Source organism: Chenopodium album, chromosome 23 (assembly GCF_948465745.1).
Source record: "Chenopodium album chromosome 23, dcCheAlbu1.1, whole genome shotgun sequence".
NCBI classification, from domain to species: Eukaryota; Viridiplantae; Streptophyta; class Magnoliopsida; order Caryophyllales; family Amaranthaceae; genus Chenopodium; species Chenopodium album.
The window spans coordinates 39,470,705-39,492,326 of NC_137856.1; the positions used below are offsets into that span (position 1 = coordinate 39,470,705).

The 21,622-nt window shown below is 32.6% G+C and overlaps 2 protein-coding genes across 3 annotated transcripts; both read left to right on the plus strand.

The window, feature by feature from the left end:
* The first annotated feature begins 1,004 nt into the window (after positions 1-1,004).
* On the plus strand, positions 1,005-8,906 carry LOC145608785 (pathogenesis-related homeodomain protein-like). 2 transcript variants are annotated; one of them, XM_081664384.1, is made up of 12 exons: positions 1,005-1,058; positions 1,234-1,312; positions 1,893-2,435; positions 3,519-3,684; positions 4,052-4,175; positions 4,264-4,376; positions 4,466-4,822; positions 5,779-6,012; positions 6,144-6,233; positions 6,735-6,785; positions 7,107-7,313; positions 8,319-8,906. In XM_081664384.1, exons 3-12 carry the CDS (start codon positions 1,915-1,917, stop codon positions 8,607-8,609), a joined length of 2,154 nt encoding a protein of 717 aa, XP_081520510.1. In that variant the 5' UTR covers positions 1,005-1,058; positions 1,234-1,312; positions 1,893-1,914; the 3' UTR covers positions 8,610-8,906. The 2 variants fall into 2 exon arrangements, with proteins under 2 accessions (XP_081520510.1, XP_081520509.1); XM_081664383.1 differs by lacking the exon at positions 1,005-1,058 and having other exon boundaries at positions 1,067-1,312.
* A 3,001-nt stretch (positions 8,907-11,907) lies between these two features.
* LOC145609229 (GDSL esterase/lipase At4g16230-like) lies at positions 11,908-14,697 on the plus strand. Its single transcript, XM_081664767.1, has 5 exons — positions 11,908-12,184; positions 12,719-12,852; positions 13,028-13,273; positions 13,819-14,074; positions 14,208-14,697. Exons 1-5 carry the CDS (start codon positions 11,941-11,943, stop codon positions 14,429-14,431), a joined length of 1,104 nt encoding a protein of 367 aa, XP_081520893.1. The 5' UTR covers positions 11,908-11,940; the 3' UTR covers positions 14,432-14,697.
* The last annotated feature ends 6,925 nt before the right edge of the window (positions 14,698-21,622 follow it).

The following is a 21,622-nucleotide window of genomic DNA, read 5'->3' on the forward strand; positions in this document are numbered from 1 at the left end:
TATATTTCAAAATTTATGTAAACGTTCTACGTAACTATACATTATATAGTTCAAATAATACGAACACATTTATATATCATAACATCGAAATAAGAACGTTTTAAATTGATTACAAAATTAAGAACATTTTTCACTTTTGACTAATTAATTTATTATTATTATTTTTTTTATATCATATAATATTATAATTATTCTCTATTTAACAATTTATTCATTTGGGAATATGTTAATACTATGTAAATTTGATTTAATAATTTTTTTTTTTTTTTTACATTAATTATGGTGCATTTTATTTATCTGATTTTCACTTTTAGAGTTCATATCGGTTGTAAATTGTTCAAGGTAGCCTTTATTAACTCTTAAAACTTACAAAGAAAAATAATTTCAAATAAGAGTTAATAAAGGTTAAGTCAACAATTTAGGTCATTAAGTGTTGTTTGTTGATATTAAAAACAATGGAACTCAATATTCTTGTGGTGTTTGGTTGACCAATTTATAGGAAGTACAAATTCATATGAAATTCCAATTTTCACAAAATGAACTTACCTAAGGGGCCTTAGGTAAGTAGAACTTCTTTCGAGAATTTTCACTTCTTAAACTAACCAAATACGAAGAAATGTATTTAACATTTCTAAGGAAATATAAATTTCCAATGACTTTGTACTTCCTACATTCATTTAACCAAATAAGCTCTTGATATATTTTATGAACCGGTATTAGTTTCAAAACGAGTGACCAAATTGCACACCATTCATCATTGGATGAAGCTACTATTTTTTATTTTCATGTTTTATTTTACTATTAACTTCTTATATGGCGGACTTAAAAACTATTCGTATATTTACTTCGTGCTTTCCTATTATTTACAATTTTACATTACCAACCCGGGATTAAAATTCGTAACCCACTAACCCAGTATCCGGTTACCAGAAGTTTCTGTTCGGGTCGTCGAGTTTCGGATTTACTTCTTCAGAAAACGAATTTTAAAGTAGAACCAAATCACCCCAATTTTAAATTTGTTAGAAGTCAAAGATTCATGCTTGCGGTTGAGGAGAAGGGTAAAGAGAACTGCTTAAACAAAGGAGAAATTGAGTGAAAATTTATTAGTGTACATTTTTAGATTATTAACAGAAACACTTATAAAACTATGTTTCATTAAATAAATAATTTTTAAATATTGAGGGTTCTAAATTTTAAAAATTTAGAGCTCATTTTCCATTCTTTGTGTCGCAGAATTTGACATGCTTCAGAAACAAGGAATAAAAATTCAAGGTTGGTAAGGTTCCAACCAAATTTCTACTCATGATTTCAGGTATGCTATTTTTCTGAAGAATTTGTTGATAATAATATTATATTGATTGGAAAATTTGAGCATTAAATTATGTATATGATCTTTCACCTTCTTCAATGGAGATTATTATGCATTGCATATAATTATTGCTGATTTGGATTTTAAGGAAATTGAAGAAAAATCCAGTTTTTATAATCTTGCAAAATTTTCAGATTAATTGTTTGGGTTATTAGTTAGATGGGTATACTATCACTCTTTCTGATAAATGTTATATTTTGATTTTTGTGGAAGTTAATGGGGTTGATTCTTCTTCAAATCTTTGCAATTGTATGTTCTTTCAAGAATTGGATTGAAAGATAGGATGCACATCATGCTCTCGCGTGTAGGATCTAATTTTGCGTTTTTACATTATAGTAAGTTGTCTGATAGCAGCATATAAAGCCTAGAACTGGCAACTAAATTTTGTTTGCCCAAAAGAAAATTGACATTTCCTGAGATATTTGGTTATGATGTATTTAATGGAGGTCAAACTGAATGAATTACTTTGGTAATTTGATTTAATTAGGCTTGTTTATTGATGACGATATTGTTGCATTTGCAGTTCCTTTGTAATTGGGAATGTTATGCTTGGAGGTGGAGGAAAATTGTGCCTTTTAGAATTAGACTTGTATCCTAAATCTGTTAAATCTAAGCTGAAGATGAAAACGCTGGCGCAAATGCGAAATGGGGTGCTTAAGAAGCTCAATAAGAAAAGAAAATTGGAATTCTCTTCTTTGGTAGTGAGCCCTGACAAGCAGCTGCTGAAGCAATCAGATCAGAAAAGGAAGGCTGAATCCACCAGAAGGAGATTGATACATAAATCAGATGTTTTTAAAGGCCATCGAGTTGATTCTTCTAAGAAAAAGAATCGTGAAGATAGTCGGGGTGATCGATCTTTATGCACAAGTTCTAAAGGTAAAAATGACAGTGGGGGTTCACAAAGTGTAAGTTTAAAGAGAATGAGAAAACAGAAGAGAAAGAAAGATAAGGTTGTTCTAGATGAAGCTGCACAACTGCAGAGAAGAGCTAGATACCTTTTAGTTAAAATGAAGCTAGAACAAAGTCTCATTGATGCTTATGCGGGAGAAGGTTGGAAAGGTCAGAGGTACCGGAAGCATCTTACTTTTTGAACATTTAGTTATGTGATTGAAGAAACATAAACTATCTTGCAGAAAATCTGGATCTATTAATTTCTGTGCATGTATTTTGCTTTTTAATCAATTATGGTGAGGCATAAAGCATCATGAATTGCAACCCTTGAACCTGCTGTCTGGAGCATGATGAACAATCAATAGCAGCTAACACATTTAGTTTCCTGTATGCTGTAGACTTGTAGTGTGCTTAGTGTTGCATGCTATTGCCTCAGTTAACATGGTAGTCTATTTGAGTTTAACAGACCAAATTTAACTTCCTGGCATCTCTTCTTGTAAACACTTAGGACAGGTATCACAACATCTATGCATGCCTATGTAATCTGTTGTAGAATTTTATGGATGATAATAGAGGATCGGGCACATTAGATCTTAGCATAGAAATTCAGGGTTTATTGAAAGTTGGCTTTTTGCTGTGAATTTTTTCTCTTGGTGGCCAAACAAGAAAGCTCATCTTTGAGCTGGTTCTTTCAGTTATTCTATGGATACTAGAATTTAACTGTGCTATCTCTTGCTAAGATTTAGTCTAGAAGTGTCTTCTCCTATTCAGTCAAAAGAACTTCTCAAATCTGAGATTAATCGGTGGAGCACTCGATGTTTCTGGAGGATATTTGATATCTGTGCCTGTTTGTTTGAATCTCCATTTAAAATTTTCTATTAGGTTTACTGTGTAACTCTGTTTGATATATATCATCATCATCATCATCATCATCATCATCATATTCTTCAGTTGGAGTTGATACTTTACGGCTTATTGAGTATTGACATCATAGTTTTTAAATTTACTAATTGCACTGTTGGAGTGTTGGATATCAAATTCTTGTACATAGAAGAGGGAACTTGGAATAGAGAGGCTGGTAAATGTTCCATAGTTTTGTTTAAGAAATAGTTGCATATTTGTTTGATAATTTAGGCCATCTTTTGTTCCTTGCATTTCCACACTTGACACATTTCCTTGTTAGATTTGAGGTACATGGGACCCTTTTTAAGTATTAACATATTCTATAGCATAATTAACATATTCTTTTTGTTAACAGTCGAGAAAAGATTAAGCCAGAAAAGGAGTTACAGAGAGCCATGAATCAGATACTGAAATGTAAGCTTGGAATTCGGGATACAATTCACCAGTTGGATTTACTTGCCTCTGTTGGGAAGATTGATGATTCTTTTATTTCTCCAGATGGTTCTGTCCATCATGAACATGTAAGTATGCATGTCTATCTTACTTTGTTGGCAATTACTATGTTTCTAGATGAGTTCACCTATAAAATAAAAAAAGAAAAAAAAAAAAAAACTATAAAAAAAAAAAAAAACAGAAGCCATCTACTATCATTGAATCTCTGTTACAATTCATGAAATTTTTATTTGTCAATGGACATTTAGGGTGCTATCTCTGACTCTCTGGTCTTTATTGCTAGGAGATATATATATTTTTTTCCTCATCTTCATTGATGTGGAGAATGAAAGCTTCATGCTATTTATTCTTGTTTTCATGATGATTGTTTCTATATTCTTCTTCAGCAGGCTATCTCTTGTGACCAAATCTTAATTTTTGGATTATTGCTTGTAGATTTTCTGCAAAAAGTGCAAATCTCAGGATGTTTCAGAGGATAATGATATAATATTATGTGATGGCACCTGTAATTGTGCTTTTCATCAAAAATGCATTGATCCCCCTTTGGCGACAATAGATAGTAAGCTCTGTGTCCATTGTTTGAAATTTGACTTGCTATTCCGTGAACTTATGCCATGGATTTTTTTTTTTTCCTTTCACCTTTGAAGTTCCTCCTGAAGATGAAGGCTGGTTTTGTAAATATTGTGATTCTAAGATGGAAATATTAGAAGCAACAAATGCACATCTTGGAACTCAATTCTCTGCTGATAGCACTTGGCAGGTTGGTAATTGCAGAAGGCTTTGATTTCGTGCTGGTCTTTGGCTCATGTTAGCACATATGAGACATAATTCCTATTGGGGTTTATGTAGGATATTTTTGAAGAAGAAGCAAATTTATCTAGTGTCGGGACCAGAGATTTACACCCTGAAGAAGAGTGGCCTGATGATGAGTCTGATGATAATGATTATGATCCAGATAGGGATGAAAACGATACCAGTAATTGGTGTGGCATGGAGGATAGTGATTCACATGAGAAAACCAGCACTAGCAGCTCTTGTTGTTCATTAGAGAGTGAAGTTCTCTCAGAATCTGGATTCTCTGGAAGAGATGGAGTATTCAGCGATATTGCTTCGTTGCATCAAAAATGTGCTACAGTATCTAATGAAAATGAATGTACTAGTGGTCCCAGAAAGCGATGTGCTGTGGATTATATAAAGCTCTATGATGTAAGTAGTTCTAAATTCCATTGCTAAAGGTTTAAAATCTAAAAGCACTGTTTGCTAATTATAATGAAGATGAAATCAGAAGTTTGGCTACATCTACCTAAGATATGTTATTTTATCTTGATTTCGAGCTCCCTGCCCTGTTAAAATACAGCTCACTCTAGATAATAATTGGAAAATTTGGATATGATAATTCTGATGTTTTTACTCTAATTACAATGTCATCTTATAAGTTAAGTTATAATAACTTAAAATCATGGAATTGGAAGTACAAGATATTGGGAGAGGGAGGATAAGTTGTTGTGCAATCTCAAGCACAAATAAGTTTCGAGGGGCCAAGGTAGGCCATGGGACTTTTAAAAACACTTATCACTTGTTTGATAGATGATGTTATTAGTATAGATACTATAAAATGGATATAAGTTAGTTAATTAACTTCTTACAAAGTAGTTGATTATATTGTCTCAGGCATGTTTATATTTGAATGTTTCCCAATTAAAACAAATGTGAATTTGCTTCATGATATATGGATATTAATGCTGTCCTTAGCTCCTTGTGAAATTAATTTCTGGTATTTTTTCTGTTTGCAAGTACATCATAAATATTCGACTCTGGTATTTTTTCTGTTTGCAAGTACATCATAAATTTTCGATTAAAAAAAGAAGAAGAATAAATATGGTTATCATTGACCTTGTCAATCCATATTCTGCCTGATTCTCCCAGCCCTTTTCTATGTATGATTTTGTTCATCATTATATAAAGGGTAATTATCTTCTTTTTTATATGTTATTGCTCTATTTTTTGTATCAAGGTTAATCCATTAATCCATCATAGTCATGATCCTTTGTGTAAGTCATGATGTGTGCGAGATTGTGTCACCCTTTTTTCAACCCCCTTTTGGGGTTAACAAAATGAACAAGTGAATCAGTTACCAACAATAACCTTTCTCCTGCTTGCAGGAAATGTTTGGGAAGGATACTACTACAGGTGATATGGTAAGCGAAGATGAAGATTGGGGCCCTTCTAAAAGAAGGCGGAGGGAAAAGGAAAGTGATGTTGCTAGTACCCTTATGACTTTGTGTGAAAGTGAAGCTAAACATTCAGATCTGCAAATTCTGGAAGCAGATAACAATCACCTTCCATTTGTAAAAGCTAAAAAGCCTCTCTCAAGGATTCCTAGTGACGCTGTACAGGTATTGGTTCCTTCATCTTCTCCCTTCCCCCTGGCAATAACCTGGATACAATATAAACATTATGGAGGCATATACAAGAAACATGGTGTCCTTGATTTGCATCAGCGTGCTGATTTTGTTTGATGTTTCAGAAACTTCGTCAGGCATTTTCTGAGAATGAGCTTCCGTCCCGTGATGTTAAGAAAAATTTATCAGAGCTGGTGGGTCTTGAGTATGCAAAGGTACAAAGAACTATTACCCTCGATAAGGAAAGGAATCAAGGCTTAACTCTTAGTTGTTGCATTGTATTTTCAAATGTTAACAATTACTCCATCTACCTTGCTACTTACCTTCTCATTTATCCATCCAATTTGAAAGTAAGGTAAGATATCATCTCCCAAACACAAGCCACATTCTTGGTGCCAAATCTTGTCAATTTTAACCATAAACGTTTTACTGGAATTGTATGAAGCACTGCTCTAAGGATAATATATTTCATGTTAAATTTAGCATCAATGTTTCAATATTATCATGGGTACATATACTGGATCATTTTGTGTTTAAGGTTGTTGATTTTTTTAATTTTTTTGCCCCCAAAGATAAATGTGGTCTATGTAAATGAGGGAGTAATATAAATTTAGGCTCAGATTTTCATTCTCCTCACTCCTTACATCCCTGTTAATTGAAAATATTGGCATTTTTTGATGAGTTTATAATTGCTGATCTAATTGGGTTATGGACAGGTGAACAAGTGGTTCAAAAATGCACGCTACATGGCGCTAAAGAATAAAAAGGTGGTGAATATTCTCTTAAATCTATCTTGTTGTGGGCTTCTGATCTTGCTCTGTTTCTCTTGGATCATTGGTTTAGTCTTTTCTGAGTGTATCTTTTAGTAATGATATTGGCAGCATTACCACGTCTAGATGTTTTATGGAGGGAAAGGGGAGGATTCATGATTAAACTTGATTGTGTCATATGTTTTCAGATATACGCTGCTCTTCCTTTCTTATTTTACCATTACATTATTCATTTTGATGAAGTAGCCTATACCTCTAGTCACTATTATTTGTTTGTGTCACATAAACTAATTCACCTAAATTTTGTTTGTTCGGCAGAGAGAAAGAGCTTTGGACCAGTCTCCCAAGAAATGTGATACAGTAATTGGTAAAACAACTGAGGTTGTTTCTAAGTGTTCCTCCACACCCATTTTAATCGATAAGAAGAAACAATTGAAGAAAGTCAGCTGGAAAGCTAATCTAACATCTTTGCTCAGCCCTTCAAAGAAGCAGAAATTGATGAAAGCTTCGCTTGGTTGTACCAAGGTAATGTTATAACCTATTGCATTTTTTTTTCTCTCTGTTTTTTTCAAACCAGTAGCATGCTAGAAGTGGCAGCATCTTGCACTTGGGAATTCATGGATTTAAATGCCTTTGCAACTTTTTTAAAACTAGACATCATCGTTCATGTTTTAATTCTGACATAAAAGTATAATCATATTTTCATCTTTTTTTAATGGACTATATGGTCCTATCAATATATGTGCTGTAATGTTTAGTTGAATAGGTATTGGAAAAAAGCTAGCTAGTTTTGTTAATGTTTGCCTTATACATTGACTTCTTCTTCAGTGTATTAGCGTCGATAATTTCCTATCTTTTTGCTGAGCAAGGTCATGAAAGTACCTAATTGATGATAGACAGCACTACACATCTACACGTACAGTTGTAGAACTAGAACATTGTGCTGTTTTTCTGAGGAGCCTGTATTACATATATAGAACACCAAAAGTATCTGAGGAAGAGTAGCCTGTTTATGAAATGATTGTTTGGTTTTCTTTGTTTTCGATATTACCATTGTGCAGTTTCTGGGAAACTAAAAGGCTGCAAGTTTTAAGTGAAATGTTTTGCTAATAATCATGATCTTGATACATTTGAGCTGTAGCTGCCAGTATAGTAAGCTGTCAAACTTGTCATCAGATATTAGTTATAGAGCCTTTCGTATCGTACTTCTAGGTCTGGGATACTGCTGTTGAAAGACTCAGTTAAGAATAAGATAGGTGATGTTTGCAGTTATAGATCGTTTGTGACTCATCTGATCTGACCTTGTGCCGACATTTGACTGCTTTGACATTTCAATTACTTGTAGAATAGCTGCATTATATTCAGTGCTACTATTGTTTGTTTTCAAGTCTCTTCTCTTCCTCTCCGTCCCTCTTGTTTGTAGCATCTTATATTTGATTGCTCTTGCATTTTCTTCCATATTTCCTTTCCCCTGTCCACTTAATTTGAGCGTTTGTGTTAATTTATCTCCTTCATTTGGTAATACAACAGGCTAATGTGGAGCTAAGTGATGACATGAGCTTGAAGAAGCACCTTTTATACTTGAAGTCTAAAAGTGGTCAGAAAGAAAGAGTTAAACATAAAACCGAACCACTTCAAAGACAAAGCGCGGAAAAGCTGATGGAGCATGTATGCTGGATTGAAGCAAAGATTCGGAAGTTGAAACAAGCTCTATCGATTATTCAGAAGGTCACAGACAATGAATCAGAAGACCTAAGCTCGAATAAAGACAAGGTGGTTTATGTTCCTATTGCAGAGCTCAAAGAGAAAGCGCAATGCTGATCATTCATCACTCCAGTGAAACCCAGATTAACATACTGCCAAAATCGAGTTATTAATTTTGTAAAGGATATAGCATCAATCATTCAATTTCGGGTGATGCTGAATATGTTATGTTATTCTGGGGATCATATAGCTTAAGCTCGCTATTGATTGAGCTTATAAAGCTCTGTAATTAGTCTCAAAAGGGTGTTGTAAATACTATGGAAAATTTTGCAAGCTTATAATCTTATACCAATCTAACCTTGTATTCATCTTGATGAAAATGACATGACCAAGAAGCAATAGCAGTTGGCTTAGCCTATAAATTTTGATTTTTTTTTTTTTTCCTTTTTTTTTTTTTGGTGTTCCACCCGGTTCACCCTTTGGACTAATCCAGATAAATTTTAATAAATTTTCTAACTTCATCAGTATTGTAGTATCATCGTTAGACGTACGGTTCTATGAGTGGCACTTTATTAATTCACTTGACAATGTGAATATCCGTTATAATATACTGTAGCTTAGTTGGTTAAAATGTTAGAGGTGTTGAAAAACCCTAAGATAGATGTCGGCTTATATATATTTGTCATTTGTGAGTACGGTAACTTTACTCAATCTCTAACTTTTGGTGCAGTGTACGAATCAATAGTTATTCGCACTTACCAAAGCCGTCATAACAACATATTTACAGATAATTACTCGTACATTTAACTTTTTAACGGTAATGGCAAAGAGTAGGGTCATAAACATTATTGTTACATTATTATGAATTTCTTACCAAAGTAGTTGCTGCTGGTTGTTGAGTAAGTAGTACAGTATTTAACCTCCAAAGATAAATAAAATCTTGCACTTATTTTTATTTTATTTTTTTATTTTTTTTTACAACAGTGCACTTATTATTATCCTGTATGAAAAAATAAAAAGAAAAGGAGTATAATAAATTTAAATGAGTTTACATGGCAGAAAATGTGTACAGCATTCTTCTCAATAATGCATTAATTTCCGTAGTTTGTGGTTTTGTACAGAATATTGCAGTATGTAGAGCTGTAAAAATTGACCAATATAATAACCTTAATAATTCTCTCATATATCTTTATATATTCTGTCAAAAAATTTAAGAAAAAAAATAAAAATTAGAAAAAACTTAGAATAAATGTTGCAGCACGATATGCGCTGATCAAAGGCCAAATAAACAATTTATCTTGTGATTTTTTTTATTAGAATGAAAAACAAAAAGATAAAAGAGAGGAAATGTGGCAAATCTCAACCCCCAACAATTTAAATGCATTTGATTTAACAAATAAGATATGTAATGTGTTCCTGCAGGGACTAGGGTTGGGGTATGGAGGACTTGGAGATTGTTGGGTAATATTGCAAGTAATGAGTAGAATAGTTTAGAACGGATCTTATTGGATTATTCAATACGGAATTAATTGTGCACGAAAATACATGAGCCGATTTTAATTCAACTAAAATGAATCTGATTTTTGAACGAACTAGTTTTTCGGCCTATGTGCAAAGACGCACATAACATGTTGTTAATAGAAAAATTGTTAAAAAGAAATAATGCATTTTTTTTTATCATATGTTTTTGTTAACAAAAAAATGAGATTGAGTTTATAAATATGAAATGTACTTTGTATATTGTAATCTACTCATTATATTAATGATAATGAATTGTGAAAAATATGAAATAAACAACATTAGATACCGATATCCTAAGATAAGAGTATAACAAAACTTTTCACTAAAATAAGAGTATAAGACTCAAATCAAATCCAATGCAATCCATACTAAAGTGTCTATGTACCTTAGCTTGTTTATTGTATATAAAAATGGGTATTTGTACATTATTTACAATATCTATTCCCAACCCAATTATTATGAGACCAAAATCCTTCCTAAAAGATTTGGCTCAACAATAATACTTGTAAGGTAATACGGAGTATATTATCTATGTTGTTTATTTGTAAAGGCAAAGAAGGGAAATCTCAACCAAAAATATTAATAATAATAATTTGAAAAAAAAAAAAAAAAAAAAAAAAAAAAAAAAAAAAAAAAAGGCACAATGCATGGGCAAACACAACAGCTAATTTAGAATAGAAAAATAGGTATAATTGTAAAAATAAAGAATAGTTTGGTAGGTCCAATTTAAGAAATTTATCTGTCTCGTCACTCCGACTTAACTCCTACAACTGGAGAGATTCATGAAATTTATTGTCCTTCAATAATTCTACTATAGAGTATACACTATAGATTGTGCAGTAGTAGTGTAGTAGTATTAGATTAAAATACACGAACCCTAGGGTTTTCTATGTATGTACTAGCTAGATTCAAGATGTAGAAATATTATGTACCACGCATACATACGATTTTCATACAAAAATCATCTTCATGACCATAATAGTACTTGTAGATAAACATGAATGGACAAGCTGTTCATAAGCTTAAAAAATTAGAACACATGTTCAAGCTTAATTGCCCGTAAAAAAAATGTTTAAGCTTAATTGTGTACTTGTGGCTAATTAAGCTTTCACCATGCTTGTTCACTAATCATTCACAAATGTATTGGATCATTTACACACCCCTAGGTGTAAAATTAAAAAATGATTGAAAATAGGAAATTCAATGAAAAAAAAATCAAAGAATTAGAGAGTATGGATAAATAAAGAGTTGAGGAACTGGTTGGAACAATGCGACAAGCCAACAATTAATTGAGGTTGAATAACCCAAGATAAATTATTCCGGTCAAAATTGGATCGAATTACGTCTTTATCTCTTAGACAGTTAGATTGTTACCTATGCTAAGTCTCTATGTAAAATCAAAGAAGAAAACCCACAGGCCTACTACCAATCTCCTGCGCAAGATGAGCGTCAGAAGTAGCCAGTTGATGATCATTAGTAACTATGTTAGGTGGTTGGTACATAAATATTTATTTAAACCAAAATCAATTTATTAATATCTTTACTAAGTTCATGTATATTCTGTTAGCTACTTAGCTAGCAAGTACTTCGTATGTTCTAGTAAATCATACAATATTTATATAATTATAATATAAAAATTCATGTACGTATATTATATGCCAGCCTTTTTTATTTAACTTTCATCAAATTGTATCTTCTGTTAATGCCCAATTGCATTTGTTGGGATGACTTTCACGGGGTTGGGAGTTAGATTTTGCAGGGTAGCATTCAATGCCTTAATGACTTTTTTTTTTAAAAAAAAAAAAATGCACTCAAACATTTTTTTTTCCTCCTATATAATGTCTTAACATTATTATCTCATCATCATTCAATAGTCAAAAAACATAAACCAAACTTTGTTTTCCTTCAATCTTGTAATATAATAAAAATGGGTTTTCATTCAAATAAACAACAAGCCTTTATTTTATTGATGATCGTATCTTTAAGTGAGCTTAGTAGAAATGGAGTTGAAGGAACAATATCAAGTTTTGTATTCGGAGACTCACTTGTTGATGCAGGAAATAACAACTACATTATATCGTTATCGAAGGCGAATTACGTGCCTAATGGTATCGATTTCGGAAGGCCGACGGGAAGATACACCAATGGACGTACCATTGTTGATATCATAGGCAAGTCCTACATACTACACAATGTAGATTTTCCTCTGTTTTTTGAGAGTTGTTTTTTTTTTTTTTTTTCAAAAGTAATGACAAAAACCACTTGGCTTTTATTTCTCCAAATCTTAACGTGTTTTTAGGAAGAATGTGCAGGAATTTAAGGCTCTCCTACTATAGATGTGTAGCATATAGTATATCATTGCCTTGAAAAGGAAAAAAAAACATATCATATGCTAAATTTGGCTCGTTTAAATACTAAGTAATAATTCCTCATATTGTATAATGACGAAATCTCATCTGCATCATCACCATGTTCGCTATACCTGTTATTTTATTATCATGTATAGTACAATATGTCAAAATATGGGTGCATGTGTGTGAGTAAAAGCGTTACATATATTTTCTTGTTTGTTCCAACTAGATCGCATTAAATATCATTAGGTTTATGATTATGTACCTTCTTCCTAGATTATTCATAAGTAACAACGTGTTTATCTGAGTTAAATCTACTTATTTATTAATTTATTTATTATTGTGTGAATTTAGGCCAGCAGCTGGGATTAGCAGGAGGATTTAGCCCGCCTTACTTGGCTCCAAGCACAAAAGGGAGTGTGATTATGCAAGGAGTTAATTATGCTTCTGGTGGTGGTGGCATTCTCAACCATACTGGCGCCATTTTCGTAAGACTTCTTCTTCCTTCTATTTAATTTAATAATGATCTCATAATCGTCACAACAAAAAATCACTCCACATATTATTTTGAGAAATGTGACAACTTTTTTCTAAGATATCATATTATGGTTGCGCATATTGCTAGATTATTTAGTGCTAACGTGATAATGTGATACATTTTAGGGTGGAAGATTGAACTTTGACGCGCAATTGGATAACTTTGCAAACACAAAGCAAGATATTATCTACAGTATAGGAGAAGAAGCAGCAAATGAGCTTATAAATAAAGCCTTGTTTTCGGTAACAATGGGCTCCAATGACTTCATCAACAATTACTTAACTCCAATAGTTTCAAAACTAGAGCAGGAGTTGGTGTCTCCTGATGCTTTTGTAGGTGCCATGATTTCAAAATACAGTATACAACTTACGGTAAGAAATATGACTATCTCGAGTTTATTAAGTATTGTTGAAGTTAAACATTAACAAAAATGAAAAAATAAATGATAGAATTAAAAAAATAACGGAAGACGTATTAATTTCAAAATATGTGACAAGTTCACTTGTTCGTGAGGTATGCTAATTAAAGTTTAGTACGTCCTTAGGGTTACATGTTTTTGTATTGAACTAATCAAATGATGACACACTTCCGTTAAATAAATATAATAGTAGAAGATCATAAAAATAATGAGTGAACATCCCTCTTTAATTAATTCACAGTATGTGGTTGTTGTATTCAAAAGAAATACTTGTACAATCTTTATTACAAAACCCCTCTAAAATAGTAAATGTAAAGATGTTTTAATTTACATCTTACATTATGTGTCTAAATCTCTAAATTTAATTGTCACATACTCACGTTACTACTTCACATACGTTATTTATTACTGATTGTCGAGTGAGGGACTAGTACATTGTTCCTAGACAATCACACATTAATGTCATAAGCTGATATTGGTTCATGTGCTTTTGAGCAGAGACTTTACAACATGGGAGCAAGGAAGATAGTAGTAGTAAATGTCGGACCAATTGGTTGCATTCCTTACGAGAGGGATACGAACCCATCAGTGGGAGATGAATGTGTTGCACTCCCTAATCAATTAGCTCAATCATTTAATCTCCGATTAAAGAGCCTAATTACAGAACTAAGCAACAACCTCGAGGGATCCAATTTCGTTTATGGAGACGCTTACAACATCGTTAGTGATGTCCTCGCTAATTACCAAAGTTATGGTAAGCTTTTTAATTAAACGATCTCATAAATTATTTTAATTTCAATCATTATTGACTCACTTGTTGTGAGTATGTATAGTCTTTAAAATGCACTCGGGTATACCTATAATTTGTGACTTATGTATGGTGGCAGGTTTTGAAAGTGCAAATTCAGCATGTTGCTATGCGGGTGGGCGTTTTGGAGGGTTAATTCCATGTGGTCCAACATCTAAGTATTGCAGTGATAGGTCAAAGTATGTGTTTTGGGATCCATATCATCCATCTGATGCTGCTAATGTGCTGTTTGCCAATCGTCTGATTGATGGGGATATCAATGATGTTTCACCAATCAACATCCGCCAACTAGTCAACTCTTGAAACTCAAAAAAAAGGAAGAATTTCATGGAACGAAATGAGTACTAGATAAATAAGATAATACATGAAGCTCACGTAGAGTAGTAAATATTATATAAAGTATGAAGTAATTAGGGTCGTTAAGGAAGCTAGCTAGGGCCATCTGAATTCCTTAATTTTTGTATCTTTATGATTCATTTTTTTGATGATATTGAAATAATGTAAGTGCTATTGGTCATTATGTATGTTTCCTTGGAAAGAAAATGATACGAGTAGAATTTATAAGTTTTTGTATTATATTATTCGGAATAATTGTTAAAGAAAACAACAAAATATAGGGGGATACACCAATTTAGTTTACTTTTATGAACTTTCATGCAATTTTTTTTATTCATTTTTTTTTGGGGGGGTTGTACATAATAGCTCGACACCTTAAACCTAGCTAAAACATATGTCAATTAATGTGATTCTTTAGAAATAGAGCGTCACTCGTTTAAATTTGAGCTTAAAGTTATTATAACAACGATTCAAGATTTATGACAAACAAGCTTTACACATGCTAAATCTTCTTTGAAAGTTAACATGTTTGAGTTTGAACAAATTTTACGTGAACTGAAATTATTTTTACTGAACTGAACTTATTTTTACTGAACTGAACTTATTTTTACTGAACTGAACTTAATTTTACTGAACTTATTTTTACTGAACTTAAATTATTTTTACTGAACTGAAATTATTTTTACTGATTTTCTATTATAATTCTTTTTTAAGAAAACTGATTTTTACTGAACTGAACTTATTTTTACTGAACTGAAATTAATTTTACTGAACTGAACTTATTTTTACTGAACTGAAATTATTTTTACTTAATATTATTTTTTTAAGGTGAATCAAACTGGGCCTAATTCCCTTCACATCTTAGCTTACAATTAAAATCAAAAGCTATATTTGTATTTTAGTTGGTAAAATGACTTGAGGTTTTACAATATTTATGTCACTTTGGTAGTAAATATCTTTCTAGAGTTAATCTGATATTTCCTGTACACATCAACCTTGCTGTATTCCCTCTATCATACCAGGTATGAAAGAGGAGGTGGGTAAGGGTATGCTGTGCAAAATTATGCTGTGTGTTTGTCTCCCCTTTGTGTCTTGTCTACATGGTAGTTTTGTGATAAGGTATTATTGGGATGTTCTATTCTTATGATGGCTGTAGAACTTGAGGTTTTTGCCTAATTGTGGAGTTGAGGACTAACTGTTCTTTTTTTTTTTTTTTTTTTGTCCGAGGAAAAAAGAGAGTACGCCTTATATGTTTGGGAATAGTAGGAGCCTGGCGTGAGATGGTTGCAAATGAAAGAGTGTTGCACCATATTATGTTTAAAGTGATAGAGGGTAAAGTCGAGAGGAAGTTCTATGCAGCTGTTGCAACCAAGTCCAACAATAAAGACGTAGAGGTTCTAAATTGGGTGGTTGCTGATTCCTTCAAGGCTAAGGCATCTTTTTCTTTTGTTTGAGGAAAACTTTATAATATACTCTAACTATTGATGTATTTGTTGGTATCATTGGGTGTGCCAATCAAAGTGTAAAGCATCATCTAAACTATTTGATTGTTTAGTACTCTTAGTTGTGCAAGTGCTGAAATGCTTATTAGCATCGAGTTTGTTGAGCGTGGAACAAGTCTTGTGTTTTGATCCCTAGATTGATTTCTAGCTGCGTGCCTGATGATCCCAAGTGGGTGCCTCCTCGAAACCATGGTGATGATGGCTGATAAATGCCCTAATTAATTGAAATTAAATTATTATTATCTACTTAATTACACCTAATTAATGATATAAATAAATAAAAAGAAATTAAACATACTCTTTGATAGTTGGTCAACCCTCGATCACATTCTATTGCCACCATTACGGGCTGTTGAGAAATTCCTCGCACGAGGAATTCCTCCCGTAATGGGTAAATGCACAAGTACCCTGATAACGGAGCAAGGTCTCCGAAAGATTCGAATTGATCATAATCGTCACGAGGTCTAAAAGACCCCGTTTCGCATGCATAGCGAATGCGGGATCTCCCCCATATTTTTCTGTGTTACGATAATCACAGCTTAACAACTCATCATAGTTTGGCACAAACTCTTTCCCAATCAACTTCCCGTATATTGTACAAAAACGAGGCCAATCAGCATTCACCTATATTTAAAAACAAGAATTTATTATGTTTTTAGAGCACTTACTATCAAGGTTTTTCTAACCATCCCATAAAACACTTGTTGAAGATACTACTATCTTTATCATATTGTTACTATTTATCACTTAGTTGCTAGATGTAGATATGTATGCTTATGCAATTATCTTTTGCTTTTAGTATTTAGTTTGTAATTATCTTACTTTAGTTCGTTACCCCAATAAGCCTATTTAATGGCTCGGACTAACTCAATGGACAATCATCAAAAGCTTTTCCAATTCTTATAAACAACGCTAGAACATACTCTACCCTCCTAGTCCTAAATAAAAGTAATAAGCAGGAGGTAACAAATGAATAAACATTAGACATTTAGACAAGGGAAAAAAAAAACCCTAAACCCTAAAAAAATAAAAAAAAATAAATAAATAAACCTTGTAATAACAAAGCAAGTAAACCGTGAGAATAGCTAATTAGTATGAATTAAACATGAAATCGTAATTAACTTCGAAAAACCTTTTTTGGACTATAAGCAGCACATCTTTTGTAAGTAGGAACGGTGTTGGAAATTTGCTCTTCCAATTCGGTTAATGTTTTTTTTAGTGGTTCTGCCGATTGATTCTTGTCCGACTTAAATCTCCACGTAACATTCTCTTTCTTTTTCTACAAACAAATAAACACAATTAAAAGTAACACTAGAAAAAACAAAATTACAAAATGAATATTATTATCAAGCTAAGTCTACTAATTTACCGATGGTTTTTTCAATCCATCGGTATTTCTCAAAATACCGATGGCCTGACCATCGGTATATTTTTTCCGATGGCTTTTATCCATCGGTAAATCTTATTTTTTTAAAAGAAAATTAAAATTATTTTCCGATGGTTAAAAGCCTTCGGTAAAAAAATTTTACCGATGGTATTTTACCATCGGTATTTTACCGATGGCTTAAAAAACATTTTTTTTACAAAATTAAAAAATCTAGAGTAACCCTACCCCTCTTTCCCCTTTTCTCTTTCTTCTCTATTTCTCTCTCCTACGCCTCTTTCTTCTTTCCTCTATCTTCTCTCCTCTCCTCTCCTCTTCTCTCTCATACGCCTCCTCTCCTCTCTCTCCTGTCTTCTTCTTTATCTTTCTCTTCCCTTCTCTTTCTCGATTTCGTCCTCTTTTCTCATGGTCTTCGTGGATTTTATTGGTCATTGTAGATGAATTTCGTGCGTATTCGGCGACATTATGGTTTTTTTGGACAAATTCGTCTACAAAAGTTTTTATGGCCGAATATGACCATTTAAACCTTAAGTAGATGAATTTTGGCCATAATATTAAAGGTATGTTCGTTTTTGTTTGATTTTGTGTTGATTTTTTTTTTTTTTAATTTGATTTTGTGGGTTGTTTGAGTTATTTAGTAGGTTTAATACTTTGATTTTGTGGGTTGATTTTGCTTTTTTAGTTGGTTTGGTTTTTGGTATGTGGGTTAATTTTGGCTATTTTTCTTGATTTGCATTATGTGGTTTGATTTTGGTTATTATTCTTGATTTTTGTTGTTTTTCATTTAATTGTTTGATTTTGGTTATTATTCTTGATTTTTTGTTGTTTTTCATTTAATTGTTTGATTTTGGTTATTTTCTTGATTTTTGTTGTTTTTTGTTTTCTGGGTTGATTTGCATGTTTTACCAGGGCAGAGGGCGTGATTGTCGGTTGGTGTTTGAGGTGGCGGTAGATGGTTTTGGGTGGTGGTGTGGGCAGTTTGAGACCTACGGTAGGGGTAGGGGGTATGGGCAGTGGGTGGGTAGGGGGTGTATTATTTTTTTTTAATTTTTTTAAAAATAATACCGATGGTTTTTCCCATCGGTAAATCGAAAATACCGATGGGTTTTTGCCATCGGTAAAAATATCCCGATGGCTTAAGCTATCGGTATTTTAAAAAAATCCGATGGTTTTTGGCCAACGGTAAAACCATCGGTATCTGGTTTACCGATGGCTTTTCCATCGGTATTTTCATTTTTACCGATGAATTGTCATCCGACGGCCAAATACCGATGGCAGCCATCGGTAAATTGAATACCGATGGATTTTTATACTTTTACCGATGAATTTTGGCCATCGGTATTTGGCTCATTTCTAGTAGTGCCTTGTAGCATAAGTTCTTTGTAACAGCTTTCCAATGTAGGAACTACTCATATTGCTATAGTGCTATACTAGTATTCTCTCTCTTTGTGTCTCTCAAATGTGTCTGATCTCTTTCACTCTCTCTTCCTCTATATATATAGAGAGAGTTTTTAAAAAGCTTGTGATTGACAAAAGTGGCATATATACACAAAAGGTAGTAAGTGACAAATACGTCAATAAAGATTAGACAATAACAAAAAAGTTCAAAATTTTTAATTTATAGAGAGTCAAAGTAAGATATACTCAATACTTAAGAACAAATTAATCTATCTCCTGGTTAATTTATCAATAATGAAAATGACTTTAGAAGAACATAGATTTAAAATTAATTATATTCAACGATTATAGCTCCAATGAAAGAAACCTTTAATTAATCCAATGTTTATGTATAAGTTAAATTTAGATTTTATTTGTAGGTTTCGCATGGTAATTTTATTAATGAAATGATTTTTTTAAAATAAAAAACACACGTACCATTACTTTATCCATTTTCTTTACTTGTTTTGTAATATTATTGTCAAAATATTTAATAATTGTGCATTGTACGGGATTTTAGGCTAGTAAGAAATAAAAGTGTAAGAATGTGGCATTTTTGATAATCCTTAACACACAAACAAACCTTAAACATAAACAAATCACTAAGGGTTCGTTTGGCACCACTGTGGTTTTTTGTTTTTTGGTTTTTTGTATTTTAAAATCATATGATATATCATCATATAATGACTTAAAAATTAGTCAAACTTATTCAAATCATAATAATTTTGAAAACTGACAAAAGAAAAGTGAAAACACCTTTTTCTTATTTCCTGTTTTTGGTTTTTGATTTTCAAAAAAACTGGAAACTAAAAACAAAAAACAATGCCAAACAAACCCGGCCCTAAATTAACAAAAACTAACCGTCCACTATAGGGAGATACACTACCATAGGGAGGTGAACGAATTTATTGAAACCTAAATTGCAAAAGTAAAGAAAATTAAGGGGAAAGTATTGAAAATAGTCTAATTTCCGAAAAAATTATACTATTTTCGGCCTAAACGGCTAAAAGTGACGGAAGGAGTGACAATATAATTCAAAAGCAACAACGACGATTTTATTATGTGCGAATAAATCATTGACCAGTCAAAAACACACTTTTTAAAAATAATACTTGCACATTACTTGTTTTCTCTGTAATTCCTTGGAGTCCAAGAAAATAAAACAGAGGATCAAATTAGCTTCAATAATTCATTAATAGGTAATGGACTAATGGTGCTTTAATATCTTTGCCACTTTGCTACAATAAGAACTTTAATGATTTCTCGATATTTGATATTTTTAGTTGTCAATTTTGAATTTAACATTATTTATATACTCCATTTATAGGTACTCTGTAACAATCATTAATTTTGATAATACTGTAATACATTATTTATATACTGCATTTATAGGTAATTATATAATGAAAAATAATAGAAAAAATTAGAAAAAATAATCCCAACTTTGTCTAATTTATGTAGAATAATCTCAGCTTTCGTTAATACTGGAATAATCCGAACTTTAGGGTCTTCTTTTTCTTCAATCCCAAACCGGTCAACCAAAGTCAATGACCTATGTCACTTGACACGTGTCAAGTCCTGATTGGTCTAAAAAAACAAAAAATAAGAAAACCACCCAGCAACCCCTTCCCCACCGAAGCATGCACCTGGCCACCACCATAACCTAGCCCGCCACCCCACTGATCCACCGCAACCTCCACAACCACAGCCCAGGCCGCCGCATCTCCCCCGCCCTTTGAGTCGCCGTTTTCCCCTCTCCTCGAAACCCCACGCAACCACCTAAATCACCAACCCCAAACACCACCGTAACCCCAAATTGCAACCACGAAACCCAAAAACACACCTCTCCCACCCCGAAACCCTAGCGTCTAGGGTTTTCGATGGTGGGGAAGGAGTGTTTTGGTAGTTTTCGGAAGTGGGCTGGTGGCTGTGAGGGATTTTCAAGAGTGGGGTTGGTGGCTTTTGGGGTTTTCGAATCTGGTGGCTTTTGACGTACAGGGGTGCCGAAGTTTCAGAGAGGGGGGATGTTTGGCTCGGTGCGGCGACTTTAGGGGTGGGGGAAGGCCGGAGGTCCGGCGAGGGAGGTGGCTGGCCTGGGCTGGTGGCTGGTGGTTGGGCCTTTGGCTAGTGGTTTTGGTTTTTTTTTTTTTGTTTTTTTATAAATATTTTTAGCCAATTAATTTGTGACACGTGTTACTTTAACAAAAAAAAAATAACTCATTCAACCGGTTACCGGTATTTGGGATTGAAGAAAAAGAAGACCCCCCAAAGTTCGGATTATTCCAGTATTAATGAAAGTTGGGATTATTCTACATAAATTAGACAAGGTTGGGATTATTTTTTCTAATTTGTCCAAAATAATACTCCCCCGTCTCTTTATTAGAATCCTCTTTCTCTTAATTATGTGAGTAATAAATGTTAGAAAAGGGACTCTAATAAAGAGATGGAGGGAGTATTTCGTCACTTTTTTTTTTTTTGAAATAGAGTACTTTGTCACTTTGCTTCAATAAGAAATTTAATGATTTTTTTGGTATTTTTAATTGTATCACTACCAATATGATTTTAACATTTTTCTCAAAAAAAAAAATGATTTTAACATTATTTATTTATGTATTTAATTTTTTCTTCATTAGGTAATTATATATAATGAAAAAAATAATTATGTTCATATTAATGTATATTTTCAAAATATCAATTTTTATACGGAGCTTTTTTTAAACGATTGATAATATAGTAAAAGTTAAGTTATGTATTAACTACAATTCTTTTAAAAACAATTGCGCATTAGCAAACATGCACAACCAAAATGAATGAAATTACCCCGTATTTATTTAA